Source organism: Peromyscus leucopus, chromosome 20 (genome assembly GCF_004664715.2).
Source record: "Peromyscus leucopus breed LL Stock chromosome 20, UCI_PerLeu_2.1, whole genome shotgun sequence".
In the NCBI taxonomy this organism is placed as follows: domain Eukaryota; kingdom Metazoa; phylum Chordata; class Mammalia; order Rodentia; family Cricetidae; genus Peromyscus; species Peromyscus leucopus.
Window position 1 is genome coordinate 11,953,567 of NC_051080.1, and position 23,937 is coordinate 11,977,503.

Consider the following 23,937-nt stretch of genomic DNA (forward strand, 5'->3'; position numbering starts at 1 on the left):
TTGATTATTTTTATATATTCCGATATAAAATAATCAAACTCAACTTTTCTAAGATTTAAAAAATGCATCCTTCTACTATCAGATACAAAAACAACTTATGATAGACTTCATAGTAATTGTCTCTAGGTAGTGAGTCCTTTTAAACAATATTATCTGAGATTAAAAAATAAAAATATCACTTATAGCAAAATGCCTAAGAAAAAGGGAGGTCCTACAGATGAGCAATGTCAAAGATTGCCTTCTACATTATGGACAATATTCACTAAGGAAACTGGTGTTCAGAAAAGACACTGTTCACACAATAGAAAATCAATACAACTCAATGAGGAAAAAAATACCCTAAACCTGAGACAGGTATGATGTTACAACTGAAATATTTACCTAACCCAACTTAAACACTTGGGATTTTCCTGAAATTTTATTCTGAAATGAAGGCTTGTACAAACAAATCAAGTGTGATTTCTTGGTATGGAATTCTGTGGTCAAAACCACTAGTCACGTCACACTCCATTTGTTTTTCTTTGTTTCTCAAGAGAGGGTAAATAATCACACAGAAGCCACCATTGCAACATAGGTGGCATCTGAGATAGCAATGAGTAAATAAACCCACGACCTGGCTAGGCGGTGTCTGCATCCTATACGGTTTCAACTTGGATTGAGTCTTCCTCCTAATGAAATTTCTGTGGTGTAGAGAAAACAGGATGTTCCAGGTCATTTTGTAGGGGAATATACAAAATCTAAAATTTCTGGTGACATTTACCTTCATATTTAAGGAAGAAATTGAAGCCTCAGTTAGGATTCTAATCCAAGTTTATAAGTAGATGTGTGTTCAGAGTCCTGCTTGCAAAGCTATCTTGAAGAGTTAGCACCGTGAATTGGAAGACATCTGGATTTGAACTTTCAAACATATAAGTATGGGCCTTGACTTAAATCAACTATCTGAACTTCTCCATCCCATTGATAAGCAATGGGATAATCTTTCCAAAACAAACCAGGAGTTTTAATGATATTTTCTTTCTTTTGTCACTATCAGGGTTATCTGATCAGCTGCATGAAACTACATAGAACTGTAGTTCTATGGCCATCCCCATGACATTAAAATTCTAGTTCTATTTGGAAATTGGGCTGAAGAACTGGGACAACCAAAAATATGGGTAAGTGACATTAAGAGACCACAGCAGAATTTTAATAGTGGTCAATCATCTTTTTAAAATCTTTAACTCAAAGCTCTCATTTTTGCCAAGGAAAGTTAAAATAAATGAACTCAGCCTGTAAAAAATGTTTTTAAATAGACAGGGATTAATAAAAAGAAGAAATACCATTAAAATCAGAATAACATTCTATTTTGGAAACATGGGGTAAAGAAAGAGTGGAGTATTTATTAAAAATAAAGGGTATTTAATTGGAGTTGGTATTTAGCATAAAAATTAGAATCAGAATTGGTTGAGCTGCTATGAGAACCTAGTTAGATGGCACCTGAGGCTGTGTCTTAAGTCAAGACTCCTGGGTGCCATGATCCTATGAACCTTTACTGTCTCTCGTGTCTTTTTTTTTGCCCTCTAAACTCTGCCCACATGTGCCAGTCACATGGGCATTCCGCTGCAAATATTTCTGTGGTGTGCCAGAGAAGTAAACCTCCCAAATCATTGAACCTATTTAATCCAGACACTTAATCATTGATTAAGATTCATTAATCTTAAGATTAGTGATTAAGATTCACAATTTATATTAAAGACTATATATTCTACATATAAACCTTATTTGAATAGTTTCTGGTAGAATATGCTGAGAAAATACAATACTTATAGGTTTTTATATAATTAAAGTATCTCCTGCATTAATATTTTAGTAGTTATTTTATTGTTTTGGGCTACACACACAAACACTTTTGGATGAACCACTGATTACAGGAATATTTGCAAATGCATTCTAGTATATATTAGAGGGGTATTGTAACCTTATGACATTTACAAAGGTTATTGCACATACCAGCGCCATCTGTTTTGATCCTGTTCGAGGGTATACTGGGTTCTCCTGTACCTAACGTATTGGTCGCTACCACCCGAAATTCATACTCCATCCATGGGATCAAATCCACCGCTTTTGCTGCCTCCATGTTTCCTTCAATGATCGGGGGATCTCAATAAAATCAACATAAAATAGAAATTAGCAGTTGACTAAATCCTTTTGGTATCTAGCCATTTTCATTTTACCACTTCAGAAAGACAGCACATACACAGCCGGTTAACGCAAAAGCATCTACCAATGACAAATGCTTTGTCGAGGAGCGTGAAAGTTCACTGATAACCATCTAGAGAAAGTGACAGATGTGTGTGCAATTTGCCTGTCTAGAAACCCTGAGGTGGGGGCTCCTGCCACGCTCTGGGGCTCTGCCAAGCTCCCCGTTGCAGCCTTGCTGCTAATCCATGGGCTACCCCTTGAGTAGAAAAGAGCCACTCTCTTGGAGCAAACCCTAGGATGATATCCTAAGGCAGAAATTGGGTGAACTTCCACTAGTGTGGTCCATAGGGAGCAAATGATTTTCTGCTTGAATTAAAAAATGACACCGTGAATAATATTGCCTGTAAGTATACTTACACCATCTGGAGCTAAGCTTTTATGTGCTATAAGAAGTTCTCAGCATTTCGGCTACTCAAGGGAGGTTATAAATCATCATTAAGATATGATCTTAGCTTGCTTATTTAATTGAGATATGATAAAAAATACATAACCAAGACAGGTCTATATCTTAGTTTAAGCTTGCTTCAAACATTTCTACGTGTTTTTAATAATTAGCCTACACACAAGTACATGTAAATACCTGTATACCAGTTGGAGAATTTGTTCTTTTAGGCTTGCCTGTGACTCATTATGTTAATATTTGGGGAACTGTCATCTGTTTATGCAGATCATAAACACACAGCCTTTGAGGAGGTGGTGCTCAGTGTCCAGCTTTCACCTTCTCTACCTTGCATGCCAGGGCTAGCTCTGGTTGCCCCCTGCCTAATTTTTTTTCCATTGAATGCTGGTTTCGTCAATTGTCCTATCATCTTGCCACAGCTTTGTTTAAATGACTGAAGATGTAATTTTGACTTCCTGATTAAAATTTTGGCCTCCTCTGGTCTCTGTTTTCATTCTATGTGGTTTGCCTCTCACATTAAATCCTCATATGTGCTTAAATTCACATGCAGAAGGACTTTGATTTCAGATGATGGAAAGAGGGCAAGTCAGGGTCTGCAGCAATAAAAGATCTTCATCAAGTAAAGGGAAAAAATAAAATTCTGATTGAGATGGAATCTTTTTCCCATGTCACTCATTTCATCACCTTTGAGCTGCCCATAGAAAGAAGGCTGTATCATACTAAATGATAAGATAGCCAAGAATATGTCCATGTCAAAATTCAGAACCCGTGTGATACCTAATGTGAACAGTGGGGTGTCAGCAGAGAATTTTAAGAAGAGGCTCAAATTAAGCTAGAGATTTTTTTATATAAGACCATTAACTGTTAGTTTGTGACCCAATGATAAGTGTCTTTGTAGAAGACATAGAAGAAAGACCTTACAAAGAGAAGGAAGAAATATGGCCATGGAGGTAGATAGTGAAGTGATACAGTCATAGGCAAGGAACATGGGTGATGTTTCTTGTTTCTACAAGACACTGGAAGAGAGCTTGGAAGATCTGGGATCCGGGCATGTTAGAGCATGCTTATAAATGTACCACTGGGGAGGCAGAGATTCTAGGATCACTGGAGATTGCTGGCCAGCTAGCTTAGACTAGTTGACAAACTGCAGGTCAGCAAGGGACACTGACACAAAAAACAAGGTAGAATTCTTGTAAGGAACACCATTCAAGATTGTCCTTTGGTTTCCAAGCACCCTTGAATACATGTGTACATGCACATTCCTAAATGCATATATAGAAACACACACACACACACACACACACACACATCACATCACATCACATCACATAAAATATCAGAAGCTAGAAAGTCAAGGGATATGTGGTCCTTTGGAACTGAGAAAGTATAGCCGTGAAAAGACCTTGGTATCATATGACTGGCATCTGAAACCATAAGAGTCAATTTGTATTGGTTTAAGCTACAGCATTTGTAAAAGTTTGTTATGTTGATCACACAGAAAGAGTTTGGGGGTCCTGAGCAAAAAAAGCATTAAAGAAAGCTTAAAGAGGCAATCAGATCCACTCTGCTACTTCCCATGGAACAAATCCTCAGCACTACTGAAAAATCTTAAGATTGGAGACATTTGACACATTCCTAAAGGCCCATCTTGGCAATGATAGATTACTCCTGTGATAGCCAATGCTTCACTGAGACTCCTCCAAACAGCTATGAACGGGTTATGTTAGCTTCAAATGGGAAGAGCCATGCAGCTATTCCATGGAGACTACAGCTCAAAGGCTGACTTCAGATAGATGAGGAACTAGTCTGAAAATTCTGCAAACACAGGAAGCCAGGGAATACTCCCAATAGAGAAATCTTACTTGACTCCCTAGAATATTTGGAGGAGTAGAGGCAATAGGTCATAAAAGGTCAACTGGAGTTTCTTGGTGGTAAAAGTTGATTCCAAATATGGACATGGACCATATTTGCTTTGATTAAAAAAAAAAGTAGAAAGATAATCATACAGCTCTGGAGCTTCTACCATGAGAAAGCAGACTCCAACAGGAAGCCATGGCTCATAGGTAAATATAACCTTCTTAAAGAGGGAAAAAGAAGTAGATACTAAGAGAATAGCATCTAGTAGGATGGGCAGATAGCTTGTTGATAAAATGCCTATGTAAACATGAGGATCTGAGTTTGATCTCCCTCATCTATGTACAAAGCCAGGCATACTAGTATGCACTTGGAATCCCAGATCTAGGGAGAAGGAGATAGGCAGATACATGGAACTGGAAGGTCTGTCACACTAGATTAGTCAGCAGACGTGGGTCCCAGTTAAAGTCTATCACAACAAATAAGTGGATGCTCCAGAGGGATGACACCATGGGTGACTGTGGCCTCCACATGTGTACAACTGCACATATAGGACCATGTACACACTAACACATACAGTATATACACACAGAAAATAATATGTGAAATCTGCCCTTTGAATTATTAAGGAATGTATTTAAAACCTATAAAACAATATACATGTATGTATATTTTAGGCAAATATAAAATAATACTAACTGCATTCTAAAACATATCCTTATGCTTTTATATCTACAGATATTTTTGCTCCCACCATGAATCAAAGAAGCTTCTTTTGTCAGCAAATGGAGACTATTACAGAAAAGCAAAATTGGTCTTAATTCAGAGAACTATTGATCCCAGGGAGCCTAGCTCCAGGGAATATAACTACACAACTCCTGTAGCCAAGGCTTGGGGATATCAAGAAGGTACAGAGAAACTGTAATAACCAGAATACCAGGAAATCTGCTACATGTGAGATTGTATCTCCTAGGAATGACTAAGAAACTTCACCCAGGTTACCTCAATGATATGGCTACCTAACAAGACCTTAACAATTATAATCCTAATAGATACACTAATGTGGAAGGGGGATATCTCATGGGTCCCACCCCTAGACAAGGAACTACAGGCAACTAATGATCACTGAGAGCAGAAGAATTAGCCTCAACCAGGGAGAGCCTCCTAACTGGTTATCCAATACAAATGCTCAGCCCTGAAATCATATACATACAAGCAAGACTAAACAAATTTAGCAGCTTCTATTTATATATTTGTGCATTCATATGCATGTGTGTAACAGTGGTAATAAAAGAAAAGAAAAGACCATCAATCTGAGCAAGTGAGGGGGTCATGGGAGGGATTAGAGAAAGAGGGCATTAGGAAGACTTGGAGGGAGGAAAAATTAAAATTAGAAGGGACAAAAAGGAAAATCCCATGGAAACATAATTAGGCTAATTAGACAGGCAAACTTACCTGTCTTTGCATCTTTCCAGTCATCTGAGAGAATAGTCTTGGTCTGGATAGTGTATTTAGAGATAGGACTGTGATTGTCTGAACCACGGCTCCAAGTCAGTGCCACAGAGGTAGCTCTGATGTCTTCTATTCTCAGGCCACCTGGAGGGCCTGGGGGGCCTGGGATAAAGATGTGGGTAAGAAATCAGTGAGTCTCAGTTAGTGAATTAAACACACATGAGAATACACAAGGGGCCTCCTTGCAGTTATTCTAAACAATGCAATTTGTGTTGGTTGTTGCTCTTCCCTCCAATGTAGACAATAAGGAATGATAGCATATCCTGTGCTTGCACTTAATTATTTCATGTGTCCCTTTGTAAGGAAGGCAACACATTATAAACAGCAGTGGGCCACCGAGATGGCTCAGCAGGTAAAGGCACTTGCCACCAAGCCTTATGACCCGAGTTCAATCTCCAGGACCCACATGGCAGAAAAAGAGAACTGACTCCCAAAAGTTGTCCTCTGATTCCCAGACACATGGAGTTGTCCTCTGACCTCCAGATGTACACCTGTGTCCCTTAATAAATTTTTAAAATATACAAATTAAAAAACCCAGCAATTTACTCATAAAAAAAGTGAAATTAGTTGACACAAAAAAATGCACTTGGCTTCAGCAAAGCCAATACAAATTGTAGTGTGTTGAGCTTTAATGAATGTCTACTAGATGCATGAACATATTCAATTCAAATACAAGAATATTTGGTCCAGTGTTTCATTCTGTCTCCCCAGATGGAACAAACACCTCACTACAACCTACATGCCACAAAATTAATCATAATGGTAATATATTCTATTTTACTTGGATTTCTGAGAATCATTTTATATATTGCTTTCGCTACCAAATTTCCTATTAGTTACAGCAATAAAAATAAGTTACATTAAGAGAGATTTTTCTACTTAAATAAAATATTGAAAATAACTCTCCACTAAGTGGCTCCTGCTCTGAAAACATCACATTAGATGTCTACAAGTCTTAGAACACAAGACCCCATTTTGGTAAACATGAAACAGTGTTAAAATAGGTTACCATAGGTGCATAATTCTGCAGAAACTATGCTACCTATTTTATTCTCCAAACTGACAACACCATGCTGAAACAGATGTAACTTTAGGGGTTTCCACAGCTTTTTAAATTGAGAGACTGAAATGGACCAGTAAAGTAATAAGGAGAGTAAAAGCTGGTAAATGTCAGGAGATGGTGTTCAAGATCCTGCTATTTCAGGTCTTGATTTTTTTTCTTCTTAAAACTGAGGGCTAGAGGAGATATTTTAAGTAATAAACTAGCAGCCATTACTTGCTGTTAAAATCATTTTGGTTAAGAGACATCTAGTGCAGATATTCAGAAAATGCCCCCACTTAACTGTCTAAGGTGCATCTTTAACTGAATTGTGCCTATCAAATACAGCAATCAACTATTTGGTTGTTGCTTTTTTTTTAATAGTGAATTTTGCTAAAGTACACATCTGTCTTTATCCCATAGCTAATACCTTCCTTATGTTCTATCAAGTGAGTAGGTAGCCTTGGTGGTGCTTCCTCATATATGATTGGGTTTTATAGAGGATAGGCAACATCTCTCACCTTTGCCAGTCTCAAGGAAGAAAGTATTTGTGTGCCAATAAACACAGGACACACCCTGTTGACAGCAGTAAAATTTATTCCTTAGAATGATACATACGAATACAATAAAGGTAAACAAACTTCTAAAATTATCATCTATGAGTGTGCTTTTACTTAATGCTAAACAATCAAATACAGATATGTACATGATATAGAGCACACTTGCTATTCAAAGAGAATAAACCACATTTTTTTTTTAACATGTAAAATCCAGACTGAAACACAGGGCCACTTGTTAATGAGACTAACAAGCAAATCAAGTACTGAGCATAGTATTTCAGAGAATTAAAATAGAAAAGGTGAAAGAGGAAAGAAGCAATTTTTAATGGAATAGATAAGTTTCTATGATGCATCCAAACTCTGCTGAGCATTAGTGTACAGCAATGTTACAAGGGCTCGAAGAAGAAACTCCCAGGTTAGCTTCTACCTGCTCATGTGCTCATCATTTCCCTGCTGTTTTTCTCTGAAATTCTTGGAGTTTCAGGTGAGTAATAGTGCACAAAGATTGGATGATGTTGCACACGTTAGTATGTTTGTTAGGGACTTTGTGTGCATCATAACTTTGTTGAGTTGTTCAGTGACTGAAACACAACATTTCTGAGCAAATATATGGTTGTTATTTGTCATGATGATCTCTGATGCATGCTTGGCCTGTTAGGGTCCATTGTTGACCATATGGACGAAGTGATCACAGCCAATGTCTTCATTCACACACTAACCTTGAGATGCTGTATTACCAGGAAGTGGAACTGAGGGAGCAGATGAAAGGAGCAGCCAGCACCCTCAAATCCCTTATGTGATAATATTACTTTGCAATATTTTATCTAATACAAAACAAACTTGTCTGCTTCATAATCTCTTATTATGAGCCTTAGCCTTTAATGGCTGCCCCATATCTCTCGCTTCTCACCTAGTTATTTCTTGTATTTGTCTCCAAGATAAAGATTTCACTCAGAGGAAAAACAAATCATAGTAAAATTAAAAAGTTGGAATTTGACAGTTCAAAATAAACATGCCTTTAGAATTCAGGTGCTAATTAAACATGGTCAGGGTTTTCAAATGACAGAATTCTTGCTTTCTCGTAGGTAAAATAGGAGCAATGTGAGTTCACTATTAGATTGTTGGTGTGACTGGAATAACCACCTTAAAGAATTTGGTTCCAGGCAGGCCTGGTCCTCAGAACTTTTGGAAAACGTCAGTTACCATTATTGCTTTCTAGGAGTCACAGCTCCTGGAAGCAGTAATTACTCCTAAGAAGAACCGTTCATTTATCATCTTAGAGCAGCAGGGATCCTAGAAAATGGAGTGTTTTCCTCGGCATCTGATGGGAGTGAGGGGGAATGCAGACTGCACAGCTACTGTGGCGCATGGAATTCTGCATGGCCGGAGCTGCCCCCAGGCCAGGATGCTGCACTTCCCACAGGAGGGTTTGCCGCAGCGCATGCTCATGTTACTTGGTTCATTTGTTTTACTCTAGAGTGACGGTGCTGTGGTAGAAAGTGAGACAAAGAAACCGTGTGCCCTAGAACAAAAGAAGGCACCCAACAAGCCGAGAGCCCTTTCCTGAGACTCTTCTCAATGACAGATAGAGGGCACGGGGTTTACACATAACTGTGACTTCAAGTTTCTTTTCCTTCCTTCCTCTCTCCCCCTCCCTTCTTTCCGTTCATCACTGTGTACTCTCAATAAATCCTCATGGGAAGAACTAACATCAGGAAGTATACCAGCAAATGGCTATTACACACATTCTCAGCATTTTACCACATATTTAGCATTTGTTAGGGCATCCTCATCCAGAAGATAATGATTTCTATAAGCACATCTTCATCTCAAGGGTACATTATCATGACACATGATAGAAATTCATCATCTGGAAGGGGCCTTGGAATTTGAATTATTTTATTCTTCAATTTATTTCTTTCTCTTAATTACTAAAGATGTATAGTGGCTTTCCCCAAGGCTCACAGGCAATCTCAGAAGAGGGGGTAGTAATATTTTAAGAGCTAGAGGTCAGAGAAGACAAGGGGAAAAGATTGCTAAGATGCACCCATGAACTCACAACAGCCTTGGTTGCCTGCACAAAACCAGAACAAAATCAAAACCGTGTACATTCCAACTTGGAGGTGGGAAAGGCTCATGGCTTTCACTCTTTACTGAGGATATTGAAAGGTGATTATTGCTGGGGGTGGGAGAGGGTCAGTTTTCTTCGGAGATGTAGTCCCTGGTAGGTCAATCACACTCCAGTGGGTGGTTCACACCCATGAGTATGTGGGTGGCACAAATTAGAAGAAGGCATGACATTGGGAGGAGGAGCTGGGGGAGGACCTGGGATGTGGGAGGAGTAGGGATGAACATGATCAAAGCACATTGTATGCAAGTGTGGAATGCTCAAACAATTAACGGAAGTCTTATATCTAATAAAGAGAGCTGAAGGAAGGTGATGAACTGATGCATTTTTGTGACTAGCTTTAGCAGAATCAAGTTATTAGCTTTTCTTACCACCATTAAAGAGTGGGGGAGATGGAAACAGTATAACAGGAAACAAAGAAAGGAAAAGAGGGGAAAGAGACAGAGAGGATAGTTGGTGAAAGGAGTTTCTCTGCTTTCCATCCCTCTCCTGCATCAGCTGCCTCACAATCCTTCTCCAGCCCTCCGTGCTGAGTACTTTTGAGCTCATGTGTCATATCCCTACAGAATGACTGGCTTCTGTTTCCTGATTCAACTAGATGATGGCAGCCTTGTGGTGAGCCCCCTGCTTGCCTAGGAGTGTCTTCCTGCCCTGCTCAGATGGAGGTGTGGACATATACCATCCTTCCTGTTCTAACGCTAGCCCCACCCTTTCTGTTCCTCATCCACATGGTCTTGCTCTCCAGCTTTAGTGTCCTCAAAGATTGTTGATAGAGGATGCTCTGAGCCATCACTCGTTGTCCTTGCAGGATGAAGCACATCTAGCTAGCAGCCTCCTTCCCAGGGTTACATCCAGGCACTGGGGAGTCCACACACAACCACCAAAGCTTGTTTCAGTTCTGTTCACCAGTGAAGGAATAGAGAAATGTCCAGAATCTGTGGAGTGGCACAGATTGTCATTTGTCACACCCATAGTTTCTTTCACTAATTTACTCTTGTATCTTAATCATTTTACTATTGACTCATTGACTGGGTACACGAAGAAAGAGCCCAGTGCACAGTGCTCCTCACAGCCAGTGTCTGTGTATTTTGTAAAAGAATTCTGGTCTGGAAAGATGATTGCCACACCCTCTTGGGCAGTCAGAGACTGAGTATGGTCATAATAGGTGACACACCTTCCTAGCTCAGTGGGACTAAACCAGGGCATGCCAATTTAAAACCTCAGACCATGTGTCTGCAATATGAAGTGCTTTCCAATGCTGCCTGTTAAATATTTCCAGTCTATGTGATGTCACCTACTCTTTAAATAAATTTGAAATTTGCCAATTTCAAAGTGGTCATTCTCTTTCTCCTGACAAGTGGTCAATTTTTAATACAAAAACCAAAGCATCACAACACATCTTCTGTACCCATTGTTAATTTTTACCAAAGTGCTACCTACAAGCAGATGACGTTAGAAGATGCTAAGGAAACAAAAATTATGGAAACCATCACCCTTTATTTGATAAAAAATCATCTCAAAATAAAACTTGTCAATAGAGAAAAAAAAACATATAAGTTTTAGCTGGCCAGTTGTTCCTCCTTTACCAAATAAGTCAATTAAAGATCCTTCATTACAACATGCCAGCTAATACCAGAAAATTTGTCAGGACAATGGCTCATTTGTAATGGTACAAAATCAAATCGGTGTGGTATACAGCTGTTCAAGTTTGAGCAACAGTAAGTCAGAGATAAATAGCAAATATTCTCTGACGTTGATTAAAAAATAAATAAAAATGAACTTCTACCCTGCTTAGAAAGGAGATTAAGGCAAGAGGAAGTTAATGAAACTAAGAAACCTTTCTTGTTTAAAGAATTCACACTTTCCTATCATGTGGTTTCTTTATGAATTTTCATTCTTTATTTTGTTATCTGCTCTTGAAGGTATCACCTCAGATAGAGCTAGGAAAATTCCCAGGAATCCACAAGGATGACCCCAGATTAAACTACTAGCAATAGTGGAGAGGGTGCCTGAATTGGCCTATCCCGGTAATCAGATTGGTAAAATCCCTAACTGTCATCACAGAGCCTTCATCCAGTAATTGATGGAAGCAGATACAGAGATCCACAGGCAAGCGTCAGGCCAAGCTCTCGGAGTCCAGTTGAAGAGAGGGAAGAGGGATTATATGACCAAGGGGGGAGTCAAGATCATGATGAGGAAATCTACAGAGATGACTGAACCAAGTTCCTGGGAACTTATGAACTTTAGAGCCACAGCTGTGGAGGTTGCATGGGACTGGACTAGGCCCTCAGCATATGGGAGAGAGATGTGTAGCTTGGTCTGTTTGAGGGACCCCGGCAGTGGGATCAGGATCTATCCCTGGTGCATGAGCTAGCTTTCTGGAGCCCATTACCTATGTTTGGATGCCTTGCTCAGCCTTGATGCAGTGGGGAGGAAGGGTTTGGTCCTGAATGTACCACCAGGCTTTGCTGACTTCCCATGGGAGCCCTTACCCTTTTGGAAGAGGGCATGGGGGGTTAGTCAGGGGAGGGAGGAGTCTGGGGAGGAGCCTGAGGAGAGATGAGAGGGGGCATCTGTGGTTGGTATGTAAAATGAACAAAAAAAATTCTTAAAAAAAAGAAAATGCCCTGAGTAGTGGCTCAGATGTGTTTCCATGGCGATATTTGCACACATGCTCACGCACGCGCGCGCACACACACACAATAAACCCACCTCAAAATAGTTTTGAATATTTACTAAAATAGAAATTTATGTAGATAGTTCTTTATGTCAACCACAACTACAAGATATAAAGGGTGCATATAAGAAATCCAGAGATCCTTGTCCTTTGAAAGTTATTTGCAGTGTAACCATCCATGTGTGATTATCTAAGAGTAATATACACATCCTCAAATGGTTCCCCTCAACCACAGATGAGGTTGCTGGGGGTCACTAATCACTAAATGAAATGACTAAATAATATCTCATTGCTATGCATAAAACTGTCTAAGTAGAGCAAAAATTACTTCCTGGAAAAAAATTAAGAATTTTAAATATGTTTATCTCTAAACAAAGAAAACAGAAGAAATTTAAGCAGTCCCAGGAAGAATTGAACATTTGGGTCCAGTCTTCACTTCAGCTCCATCCTAATACAAAACCCACCCTTCCTCCTGAAGGAGAAGGCCGAGAAGGATCATGGGACGAGTTACCACAGTTTAATGCGAAAGCGAGCTGTTGAAGACTTCACCATCATCCTGAGAATCTTGCTATATACACTGTCCTTGTTTACTTCCCAAACCCAGGCTGTGCTCCCAGACACTCAAAGGTCGTGATCCCTGGCTGATGGCTTACAGCTGCTTTTCAACGGTTCCTCCAAAGCACGAAAGGCATCGTTAGAAAAGGAAGTCACTAGTAGTGCGACCCCGCCCAGCATGCACTCCTATTAAAAGGACTGGTGAACTGGACAGCAGCACTCCATTACCCGCTGTAATAAAGCAAACAGTTCCTGTGGCGGCAGCATCCCTGTTTTATATGTCGCCAGGCCTTCTTAACTTTTTATGGTAATGAGCTAACTTCTGAGATACATACTCTCAAAGAAAAACAGGATAGGAAACATGGGACTTTCACTGGGCTAGTATATGATGTCCTAGGTTAGTTTGCGAGGCGTTGTTTGCGGGGTTAGTAAAGCTAATCCAGGAGTTTAAAACCTCTCACTTCAAAGCGTGTTAAGAAGTCTCAAACATCCTCTACGAACTAGGATGGGGAATGGAATTGTAAAAGCTACAAGGTTGGGGTTAATTAGTCAAATCTAGTTCGGCACTTTTTTTTTTTTTTTTTTTTTTTTTTTTTTTTTTTTTTTTTTTTTAAATTTCGGGAGAAGGGGGATTTCACACAAAAGGTGAGCATCCCGATCACCAGGTTGGAGGCAGGCTGGCACAGACGGGGAGAAAGAGGTCCACCATGTTTTTCTCTCCATCTTTTCTCTTTTTACCTGCAAGAGGAAAGATTAATGCTGAAGGGAATGTCCAGATGCCCAATTCTGGGCAGGAAATCACCTGCATTGGGACCTGCCAGGTTTCCTTGACAGTTGAAACCATGAACGCAGAGCTGTCTACTTACCAAGGATGCTTGCCTAAAGGAGAGGAACTGACACCGCGGGCATTGGTCAGCGACCCTTCATTCCTCACCAGCACTGACTGAAGTTCGAAAGCACAAGAGTAGTGTCTAAAACTCCTAGGCAAAAGCCAGAATTTACACCCACCCACCCCCACTCCCAAAAGAAAGAAAGATAACAGATGGAAATGAAAGAAAAAGGAGAAAATAAGGCTGGAGCTCCTGGATTTTAAATTTCATTCTAATTCAAGTCTAGTTACTAACATATATGTGCTGAGGACTTGTAATTATAAAAAGAAGAAGGAGGAGGAGGAGGTGGAAGAAAGGAAGGAAAAAAGAAAAAAAGAAGAAATGAAGGAAGAAAGATTATTAGATTTAACTTCTAAGAGAAAAACATTCATAAAAATTTATATTAGTATTCCCTTTTGTAAATTTAGCACCTGATCTTCACTGACCAGGCAGCTGTTGGGAGTTTGTATTATTGCAGAGTTGCTTTTCTGTGCTTTGAGGTTGGGGGTGTGGAGAGACAGGGCTGGAGCAGTCACACAGGGTGTATCCTCAATATTGAGGTGTCTTTGTGTTCTTGTAGGTTGTTGAGACTCAAGGACCCAGAGGAACCTAACTATTCCCATCAGCAACAGCCCCCGAACCTGGAGAAATTCTTGAAAGGTAAATAAAACTTTCTTCTTGAGAGCCACTAAGAATGCTGGGAGCTGCTGTTTAGAGGTGTGTTCTTTAGGTCCATAGAACCTAAACTCTTCCATTTCCATAGAGGACTCCTGTCCTCTGGTTTGTCCCAAAGAATTTCTTACTAATAGTATTGGGAATTCAGAAGAAGTGTACATTTTATTTTTATTATACACAATCTGTAAAAACCTTTGTATTTATGGACTGCCATGCACCACATGCATATATTATATGATGCTCACAAGAAGGAAAGTACACGCATCTCTTCACATGCTTACCTCTTCTATATGAAGGAAACACTTGAAATCTTCCTTCTAACTTTTGAAAAATACATATAGCACATTATTCACTGCTGTATTTTTGCTGTCAAAACTATGATACGATAGAGCACCTATCACCATTCTTCTTCCTAACTTTAACAGGATAGCTGTTGTTCTTTTCCCTTCCCATGACCCATTACTCATCCTTCAGGAAGTGAGTGCCTGGCACATTTCTCCTGACATTTCCACTGTGTTCTCACAATGAATATTTTTTTTCTAAAAGTAATATGCATCTTAAAACTAGATGCATTTTCTAAGAACTAGGAGGATTTAAAGTTTTCCCTGAAATCTGGTTACTGTCGTATGAATTCCAATGCCTTTTGGAACACTGGGATTGTGTTTTAGGAGTGACCTGAGAAATGTCCATACACATCCACTTATGTCTTCAGGTTGTCCTGAGTGTGACTACTGCTGACAGAAAGCACTAGGCAATTAGCAACGGAAGTGATTTATTTCTCGGGAACCAGTATGCTGGAATCTGCAATTAATCATGAGAACATGAAGTACAGTAAATCCTCATAATGGAAAAGCACTGTGACCGGGAAGTCTAAGACCCATGCCTTCCTGTTCTTATCCAATGGAGAAGTCCCAACACAAAGTAGACTTCGAATTGGTGGGATCCTAAAATCACTTTGAGAGAAAGTAGAGGGCACCAGCTGTGAAAAAGCTGCCTTTGTAGACACCAAGAGAAATTCTAAATTCACTTGTCTAACCTTAAACATTCCTTATTCCCCTCAGTGTATCATACATTTAATCCCAGTAATAGTTAACAGAGTTAGAGGAACCACAGCCTTAAACTTGCCACTGTAGCTTCCCACACTGGCCAACAGGTAAAAGCTTTGTCCAAGTGCTTCCCTGTCTTTGTGTAGTTAGGAAGCAATGGGAGATCCAGGGCCAGGGTCAGAAAGGTATGCTGGCGGGAGGGAGGCTGCTGGCAAGTAGAAGCTAGCATGCAGATGGCATCCCCAGGACAGAAATGCACTTTCTCAAAACTAAACGTGTCAGCCTCCACAAGAGAAAATAGTTTTGCTCCACAGGGATTTTACATAAGCAATACTTTCCATGGTTGATTTTCATCTATCTAGCCGATGCCTTTGTCTTCTTCTGTTCAAGACAATGAATGGAAAAGAGATTTTGTTAATGAAATTACCATTTTAAATAATCCACACTGCTGTACTATTTATCTTCATTTTGGATTATTAATAACTTGTGGCACTTGGGAGAATAATTTGATCAAGTTTATATAAAGAATGTGTCCCAACATTGATAGAGATTAATACTTCAAAAGTTTGTTGTCCAGCTTGTTCATTTGGGAAAATTAAATATAAAGGAGAGAAAGGTGAATTCAATATTTGAATTTTGGAAAATCAGCATCTGTCATATTCTGGTGCTATTATACTGTGGCAGTTGAGAAAATTTCCTAAAATTCCTTTTGCCAATGAAATAAGATTAATAGTCCCAGTACTATCTATCACAGGAATTTTGTAAAGTGCATGCAGGAAATTTTATATTAAAGTCCTGTAGATTTGTACACTGTAATTTGAAACATTTAAAAAAGGTGTGTGTGTGTGTGTGTGTGTGTGTGTGTGTGTGTGTGTGTGTGTGATGTGTGTGTGTGGAGAGGACCCATTTCTTTTTTGAGACAGGGTCTCTCACTGGCCTAGAACTCACAAACTAGAGTTCTCAGGTTGACCAATGAACCCCAGGAATCTACCTCTGAGACTCCATAGCATTGAGAAAACAAATGAAATTCGTCACCCCTGCATTTATAAATTTAGGTTCTGGAGACTGAACTTGGATTCTTTTTTTCTTTTCTTTTCTTTCTTTCTTTTTTTTTTATGTTTTTCGAGACAATGTTTCCCTGTGTAGCTTTGGAGCCTGTCTTGGAACAGTGTGCCACCACCACCCTGCTGAACTTAGACTCTTAAGCCCTTTACCAATTGAGTTATCTCCCTTACTCACTTTGAATGCTTATGCTTAAAGAATTATTCTTATTATTTCATGAATGTGTGCATGAGTGATGTTGCCTGAGGAGGCCAGAAATGTCAGATCCCCTAAAATTAGAGTAATAAGACATTACAAACCAATTAACATGAATGCTGGAGATCAAATTCAGGTCCTGTGAAAGAAAAAATATGCACTTTTACCTGCAGATCAGTATTTCCAGCCTCATGATTTTAAACTATGTGAATTGTATGTTGCAAACAATGCAAAACAAAACAAAAATTACAGGAAAACGGATCAAAATTTAAGTGTTTGGGGGCCAAAGAGAAGATTGTAAAATGAAGCTATAACACTACTTACTATTTCTGCTCTTGTATTTATATCTGCATTAAGCTACATAGCAGAAAAATATAAATTATCGGAATTTTCCTTTGTTATTAGGCCAACCATGCATATGTTATGGTAGTAATAAAGCTGCCGAATCTGTTTGGTGACTTTCTATAGAAGAAACATTTTTAAAAAATAGAAAAAGGCTTTCATCTGAATTTCCACATTGATTACATATCTCACCAACATTATTTGAATAGGTGTTCCATTGTTTTGTGCTACAATAGTCAATCTGCATTGAGAGTTGACATCCAACTGATTGTCTTGATTCAAGCTATTCTCTTCTGCTAAGTACCCATACTGCATAGCATCTGATACATGGTGCCTAACGCATCCATCACAATATACCATGGAATCATATACACTAAATTATGTTATCATATATATTTGCTTTTATTTCATATTCTCAGTCTGTGTCATCATAATATAAAGATTGGAGTTACAAAAACATTTATTTGTCAGCATAATTCAAATTATATTCTTAAGGTGATCAACTTGACCTCTATTGCTGCAAGCCACAGGAAAATATAATGGAACCCAGCTACTATGACAAAAGCTACGACTTGGAAAGGTCAAGGACCTTTCCAAAGGTCAAGCCATGGCTTAAGAAATATTGGTGATATTTTAGCTAATATATATATATATATATATATATATATATATATATATATATATATAGTAGCTGGTTCCTACAGTGATTTTCTTGTATGCTATGTGTGCTTCCAAGAACTCCTAACAGTGTATCTATCTAAAATACCTATCAATCATCCAAGGTCAAATGATCTCCTGAACTAAGGTAACACCCTTATGGAAACAACTCCGGTCTCCTAGGTCAGGTGGATTTTAGCTGAGACCCTCCTTTGTTATACAGCCTTACTAATATTATAGACTCCTAACATTTTTACCTAACCACTTCTACAAATGTAGATTGAGCCCATAAATTCCCTTTTTTATAGACTAACCAATCATTAGTTCTCAGTTGACCTTTACCACTCCCCTTTTGGGTTGTAAAAGAAAGCCTGATGGTTGCTGCCTGAGAAAAACTCTTATTTGCCTTTATGACCCTGTAAGAATTCAAGCCTGGTGGCCTCGCTTTCCCAGAGGATTGCTATTGCTTGGGTTTATAACTGAATACCTCAGAGACTTGGAAGAACTAAGAGGTATAAGGAGACTGAGAGGAGGATTTAGAGGAGAGAACTTGAGGACAAGATGGAAGATGAGGAAGAGCCAGATGGGGAAGAACGAGATGAGAAAGACCAAGATGGGGCAGAGCTAAGATGAGAGAATTATGATAGAACATAGAGGGGACAGCAGATAAATGTAGAGAGAAATCAGGTAAGAAAGGAGCTAGGCATGAGAGCAGAATAGAAGCTGTGTAGAGAGAGAATTGATACAGAATAATAAAGTATATAGACTAAGGAGTTTTGTGTACGTAGATTCATTTCCTATCATCAAAGATTAATTATCAGCTGGTTGTAGATTCTTCCTGGACCCTAGGAGGGGACTATGGAGGGGCAGGACCCCCATGGTTCCCTTTACTCTATTTACTTGCAGGACTTTTAGGTACCATTCATTATCTGTGCTTGCTCTAAAATGTATATAATTTACATAATCCTCAACTTACTTTGGCATTACTGTCTAGTAAGGACACACACAGAAGCAAAATGTGTCTTAGCACTACAGTGGAGACCGAACACCCACAGGCCCCTGAGGTTCTTGACTGCTTCTTTTTTCTGGTCCTTGATTACTTTAAAAAGAAATTGTGTACCACAGATCAACCACAGAGCAATGAGAAATCCCAGTTCATCAAAATCTGAGGAGTTTCTCAAAGACAGAGACTGAAAGTAAGCCATTTTCATTCAGCTTCCACTGAGGAATATAATCTCACAGCTAATGGATTTTAAATCATAGTCGTACTTGGGAAAGTTATCCTTTCTTGTGTTTTTAAGAATATACTAAATAAAACTGTAGGTTCTAATTTTAAATAAACAGCCACTTTCTCCATCCTATGCTTATTCTGACCAGACTGGTACTCATTTCCAAAGTCCAGCCTTGGTAGGAACCGCTGTGGAGAGCTGCTCTCAATAGCATTTTCTTGACCTGAATGAATTGATTCTCAGAAGGAAGGGGAAATGCTCAATTTCTGGGCCAGCTTCACTATTAATAGGCAGCGAAGCTGTGGTTTAATGTGGAGCTGGGTCAAAAGGCTTCAGAATGGCGCCTAGCTGGTCCTCCTTCCAGCCAGTGTGGGCAGCGAGGACCATTCTGCTGTCTCAATCCTGTAAGGCTGATGAGACAGCACCTCTCCTCTGTCTCTGTGGCCAGAGTTCCTTGGCCAAAGCAAGTGGAAAGCTCAGGCTGTCATCCAACTCTGAGGTGAACACGTATTTTTCTGGCCCAGATATTTGAAAAAAAGCGACCTCTTTAATTTCACTGTTCTTTTCGCCCTTACATGTTTATTTCTTGCCTAGGTCTCTGTCCATGTTGTGTGTGTGTATGTGTGTGGAGTGTGTGTGTGTATGTGTGGGTCTTATGAAGTTGTAGGTATACCTACACTCCTCATTTGACATGTGTGTTACATGAAACCTGTGTGCCTGTTCTCCCTAACTTCCTGATGATTAAACTGACTGATCTGAAGTTCCTTTGGAATAATTTCTGCCTGCTAAGCTTTAATAATACTTTTAGTATAAATCCATATTTGATTATTTAACAATGATAAATCGGATGTAAGGGCTCTTGAAGACAATTCAATATTCATGCCAAATACTACAGAAATTTAGTTTTTGACCTAACTCAAAATATTCTACAAAATTTAAAAGACTTTAAGCCCCATTTCCTTCACTATTATACAAGAGCCCCGATTTTCCATTTGGAATCCTAAATAACCTAAAAGTTAAGTGACCAGTAAATCTGACAGTTTATCTTGGTTGTCAAGTTGATACAACCTAGAGTCACCTGGGATACAAAACCTCCTGCCTTCCTGAGGAGATTTATCTAGATTAGGCCATTGAGGAGGGAGGCTCCACCTTAACTGAAGGCCACACCATCCCGTGTGCTGAGGCTTTGAACTGCATAAAAAGGAGAAAATCAGCTCAACTCCAGCATTCCTCCCTCCCTTCTTCCTGGCTGTGGATGTCACATGACCAGCCACCTCCTGCTCCTGCCTATATGTCTTCCACGCTTGGTGGCATGACTTTCCCACCATGATAGACTATACCCTGGAATTGTGAACCAAAACAGCCACCCCCCCTTTCAAGGTTACTTTTATTTTGTAACTTATTTGCAATAAGGAGTAAAGTCACTGAGAACAGGAAGTAACTGAGGGCAAGCAAACGAGGTTGGATTTACTAACCCCCACAATGCTTTAAAGAGATTCACAGGAATGACTCAGGATCATCACTCCCTCACTAGATGAAGCAACCAGAAATGCTCATGAGCTTGTAGCTTAGGTTCTCAGGGCTTGGTCACCAAGCTCTGAATCTATCGGAGGTAGTAAGTGGGGCTCCTAGGAGGCAGAGCTTAGTGGGAGGAAGTCCCGTTATTAGGGGCATACATTGAGGGGTGTGCGGCCCTCAGCCTCGAGTCTCTTTGTTCCTACTTGTCATGAGATGTGCAGGTTGCCTTCTCTTGTGTTTCCTGGGGTGATAGTCTGCCTTGTAACTGGTCAGACAATGAACCCAACTGATCAGAGACTGAAATGTGTGAGATCAAGACTGAGAATAGATTTTCCTGCTTCCAAGTTATTGGTTTTTGTCACCGCCACAGGAAGCATATTTTCTTTTACAAGTCAAGTATCAGGAAGACATAAGTTTATAGCAATGTTCTTAGGGTAGATTTCTGTGAGAAGTATAAAATATCTAAAGTGAAAGAGTGTTTTTTAAATTAATACAAAACAATTTTCACTGTAAACATCTCAATGGTAAGCATTTTCTAATACTTTGACTATGTTGCACACACCTGTGGGGAGCGGAGGTCACTCCATGTAAGTGAAGTCCTTGGGGAATGTGCATTGTTGACACAGTACAGCCATGCCAAGGAAGAATGCCTCAGCACTACGGGAGTGGCAAAGCCTTCCTAGGTGAGGTTCAGAAGGATGGCAAAGCCTTCCTCAGGTCCGAGTATAAATACTGACAGTGTGTGCAGCAATATCCACTGTGGCTTTCTCTTCCCAGATGTTTAATGCCTGAAGACTGCTCCTGCACAGAGACTGCTCCTGGGAAGACTATGGAGCCTCTTCCCAGCTATACACAATAACTCTGCCTTCCTGATCCACTGTATATGATCATCACAAGGAGCTGCCTGGGAACTGCAGCTTCTCCATCAGAGAGCTCAGACTACCACCAGACCCGGTTCTTCTCTGTCTGTGTGTCTGTCCTTCCTTCCTTCCCTCACTGCTCCTTAGTCAGAGTTCCAGGTCTCACACTGTAAAAGGAAACAGCCCACACCTCTGCTTTAAGGTTGATTCTTAAATTGCTTTTTTCACTGACTCTGTGTGGGCGCCATGGGCCCTGGCCCCCGGCCCCCGACTGGGAGTGGCTGCAGCCTTGCTTGCTTGACCTTGATCAGATGTCCTCCCTATTCAGATTCCCTGCCGGTATCCACCCTTCTGAATGCTTAAGGGAAGTTCCTTGTGTCCTCCCTATTCAGATTCCCTGCCGGTATCCACCCTTCTGAATGCTTAAGGGAAGTTCCTTGTTGTGTATCCTGCATTTTGGGCGTTAACTACTTAGATGCAAGAATGCAGAACATTGAGTCTGGAATGTGGACCATTGACAGCGAACTTCTGCCATCCGGGGTTCCTCCATTTGTGCTGTAAGCCTGTACGTATTTAAGGTTTCTTCCCTCTTTCAATAAACGGCATTCGACATCCAATCGTACGGATGACCCGCTGTCTCTTGTCTCTATTTTTTAATCCGCAGCCCTTCGCTCGGACATGGTGAACGGGTATCGGTAATGCGGGCGTTACCGCTACAACTCTGTATTGTTTCTGATTAGTGTCAGTAACTTTCTCAAGAAAAAAAAATTCAGTGAAATATTCTAAAAACAATGTCGATGTTATTATACATGGAATGCTATTATTCTGCAGAATCATTTCAACATTTGCATTTGTGCTCCCTCTGAGAGATTTTGCTTATCTTTTTCTTTCATTAATCTTCATTAATCTTGTTTTGTTTTGTTGGTTGGTGGGTTTCCCTTGTCAGGGAGACACAGGTTGGGTGGCTTTGTGATTTTAAAGGATTTGAGAGCTAATCTTGTCTTATTTTAGTGTGTCAATATTGGACTTAAAGTGTACTATTGTAGGGCAGAGTTCAGTCAGCCTTTCCACTGTAGTCAGATTATTTCCTGGTCCCCTGCCTCCTGCCTTCCAGGGAAAAGCACACAGCTCCCACCCTGCATGGAGTCTCTCCAACATCACCAACAACTGTTCAAGCACCCACTGAGTGATGTCCCTTTCTGCCTCATTGGACAAACTAGAGGACAGGCCGGTATTATCTTTTCAAACTGTCCCAAACTATGTGTGTTTCAAACTATCCCAAAAGTACACTTTGTGAACAAGGTGATATAATTGACAAACTAACTACCATGGATTTGTGAGGACAATAGCCCTAAATACACATCTGGCTGGGTGGATTGTTCCTTATACAGACTTGGCACACCAGGCCATTTCAACATCTGGACGCCACAGAATGCTGCAGATCCAAAACATCCCATAGTGACATTATCTAAACAAGTATTTGCTGTTTACCTAAAGAAGATCCTGGGAAGTATGAAGGGGAAGAGAATAGGGCTCCAGGGTAGGGGCAGAGACTTCAGTAACTCATCAACACTGCTCCCCACACTGCTAGCCCCACCCTGCATCTGCCATGTGTGCGGTTAATTGGATCTCCCTTCATAGAAGGCAGTTTAGTGGCTGTCACCTCTAGGATGGCTGGACACACTCCATGTTTCTCTATTACAGTGGTTGGTATTGTAGGTCTGGTGGTTTTGAAATTTTTGTTACGAGGTAATTATAGATTCACAAGCAACTACGAAAAATAATGAAAATTAGCACATCCTCCACTTCCCCATCAGGATGACCTTTCATAAAACTGAAGTGCAAGGTCACAACTCAAACCTGACATGGATGCAATTGGGAGACACTTTTCACGTGTTTATTTACAATTTCTATATGTTCTCATCAGTGAGATGTCTGTTCACATCTTCTGTCCAGGTTCATAGTGGGTCATTTGGTTTCATGGGGGAATGAACTGTTTCTACTTGTCTTGATATAGCTCCTTCCTCATTGTGTAGACAAGTCTATAGTAGATGGTTATTTTTTTCTTTCAGCACATTTAATGGGAATACTCCATTGCTGTATTAGTCCTATATTGCTTCATAAAAAATTATCCCTAAACCCAGCAGCTTAAAGACCAGGAGCACTGCTATCTCTCACAGTGTCAGTGGGTAGATGAATTATTCTTTAATGTCTGAGCTGAATGGTTCTTGATCAGTTTCTCTTGGTAGTTGAAAGCTGCAACCAAGATGCCAGCAACAGTCATATGCCCCCAATGGTTGGCTCCAATCATTGGTAAATAAGCTTGGGGCATTGGGGAAATACATTTCCTCCCCTTGTAGACTTCTCCAAGGGGCCATTGACATCTGTTTCTGATATGGCAGCTTTCAGCGGAGACCGAAACATCACTTCTGCTCACCCACAGAGTAAACAAGCATGACAGAGGTCACATCCAGGTTGCTGAGGCAGGAAACAAGAGTCACTGGGGGCCATCTTGTGG

At 40.1% G+C, this 23,937-nt stretch overlaps 1 protein-coding gene across 4 annotated transcripts in view; it reads right to left on the bottom strand.

Moving 5' to 3' along the window:
• Positions 1 to 23,937, bottom strand: part of Cntn1 (contactin 1) — a 315,808-nt gene that overhangs the window by 58,537 nt on the left and 233,334 nt on the right. For 3 of the 4 annotated variants that reach the window (XM_028869263.2, XM_037197418.1, XM_028869261.2), the window contains exons 16-17: positions 5,951 to 6,109; positions 1,990 to 2,139 (exon numbers count right to left, since the gene is read on the bottom strand). In XM_028869263.2, the coding sequence (XP_028725096.1) occupies positions 1,990 to 2,139; positions 5,951 to 6,109 (309 nt within the window). Of the gene's footprint in view, positions 1 to 1,989; positions 2,140 to 5,950; positions 6,110 to 13,569; positions 13,705 to 23,937 lie in introns of those variants that run through there. The other variant, XM_028869264.2, reaches the window with a different exon arrangement.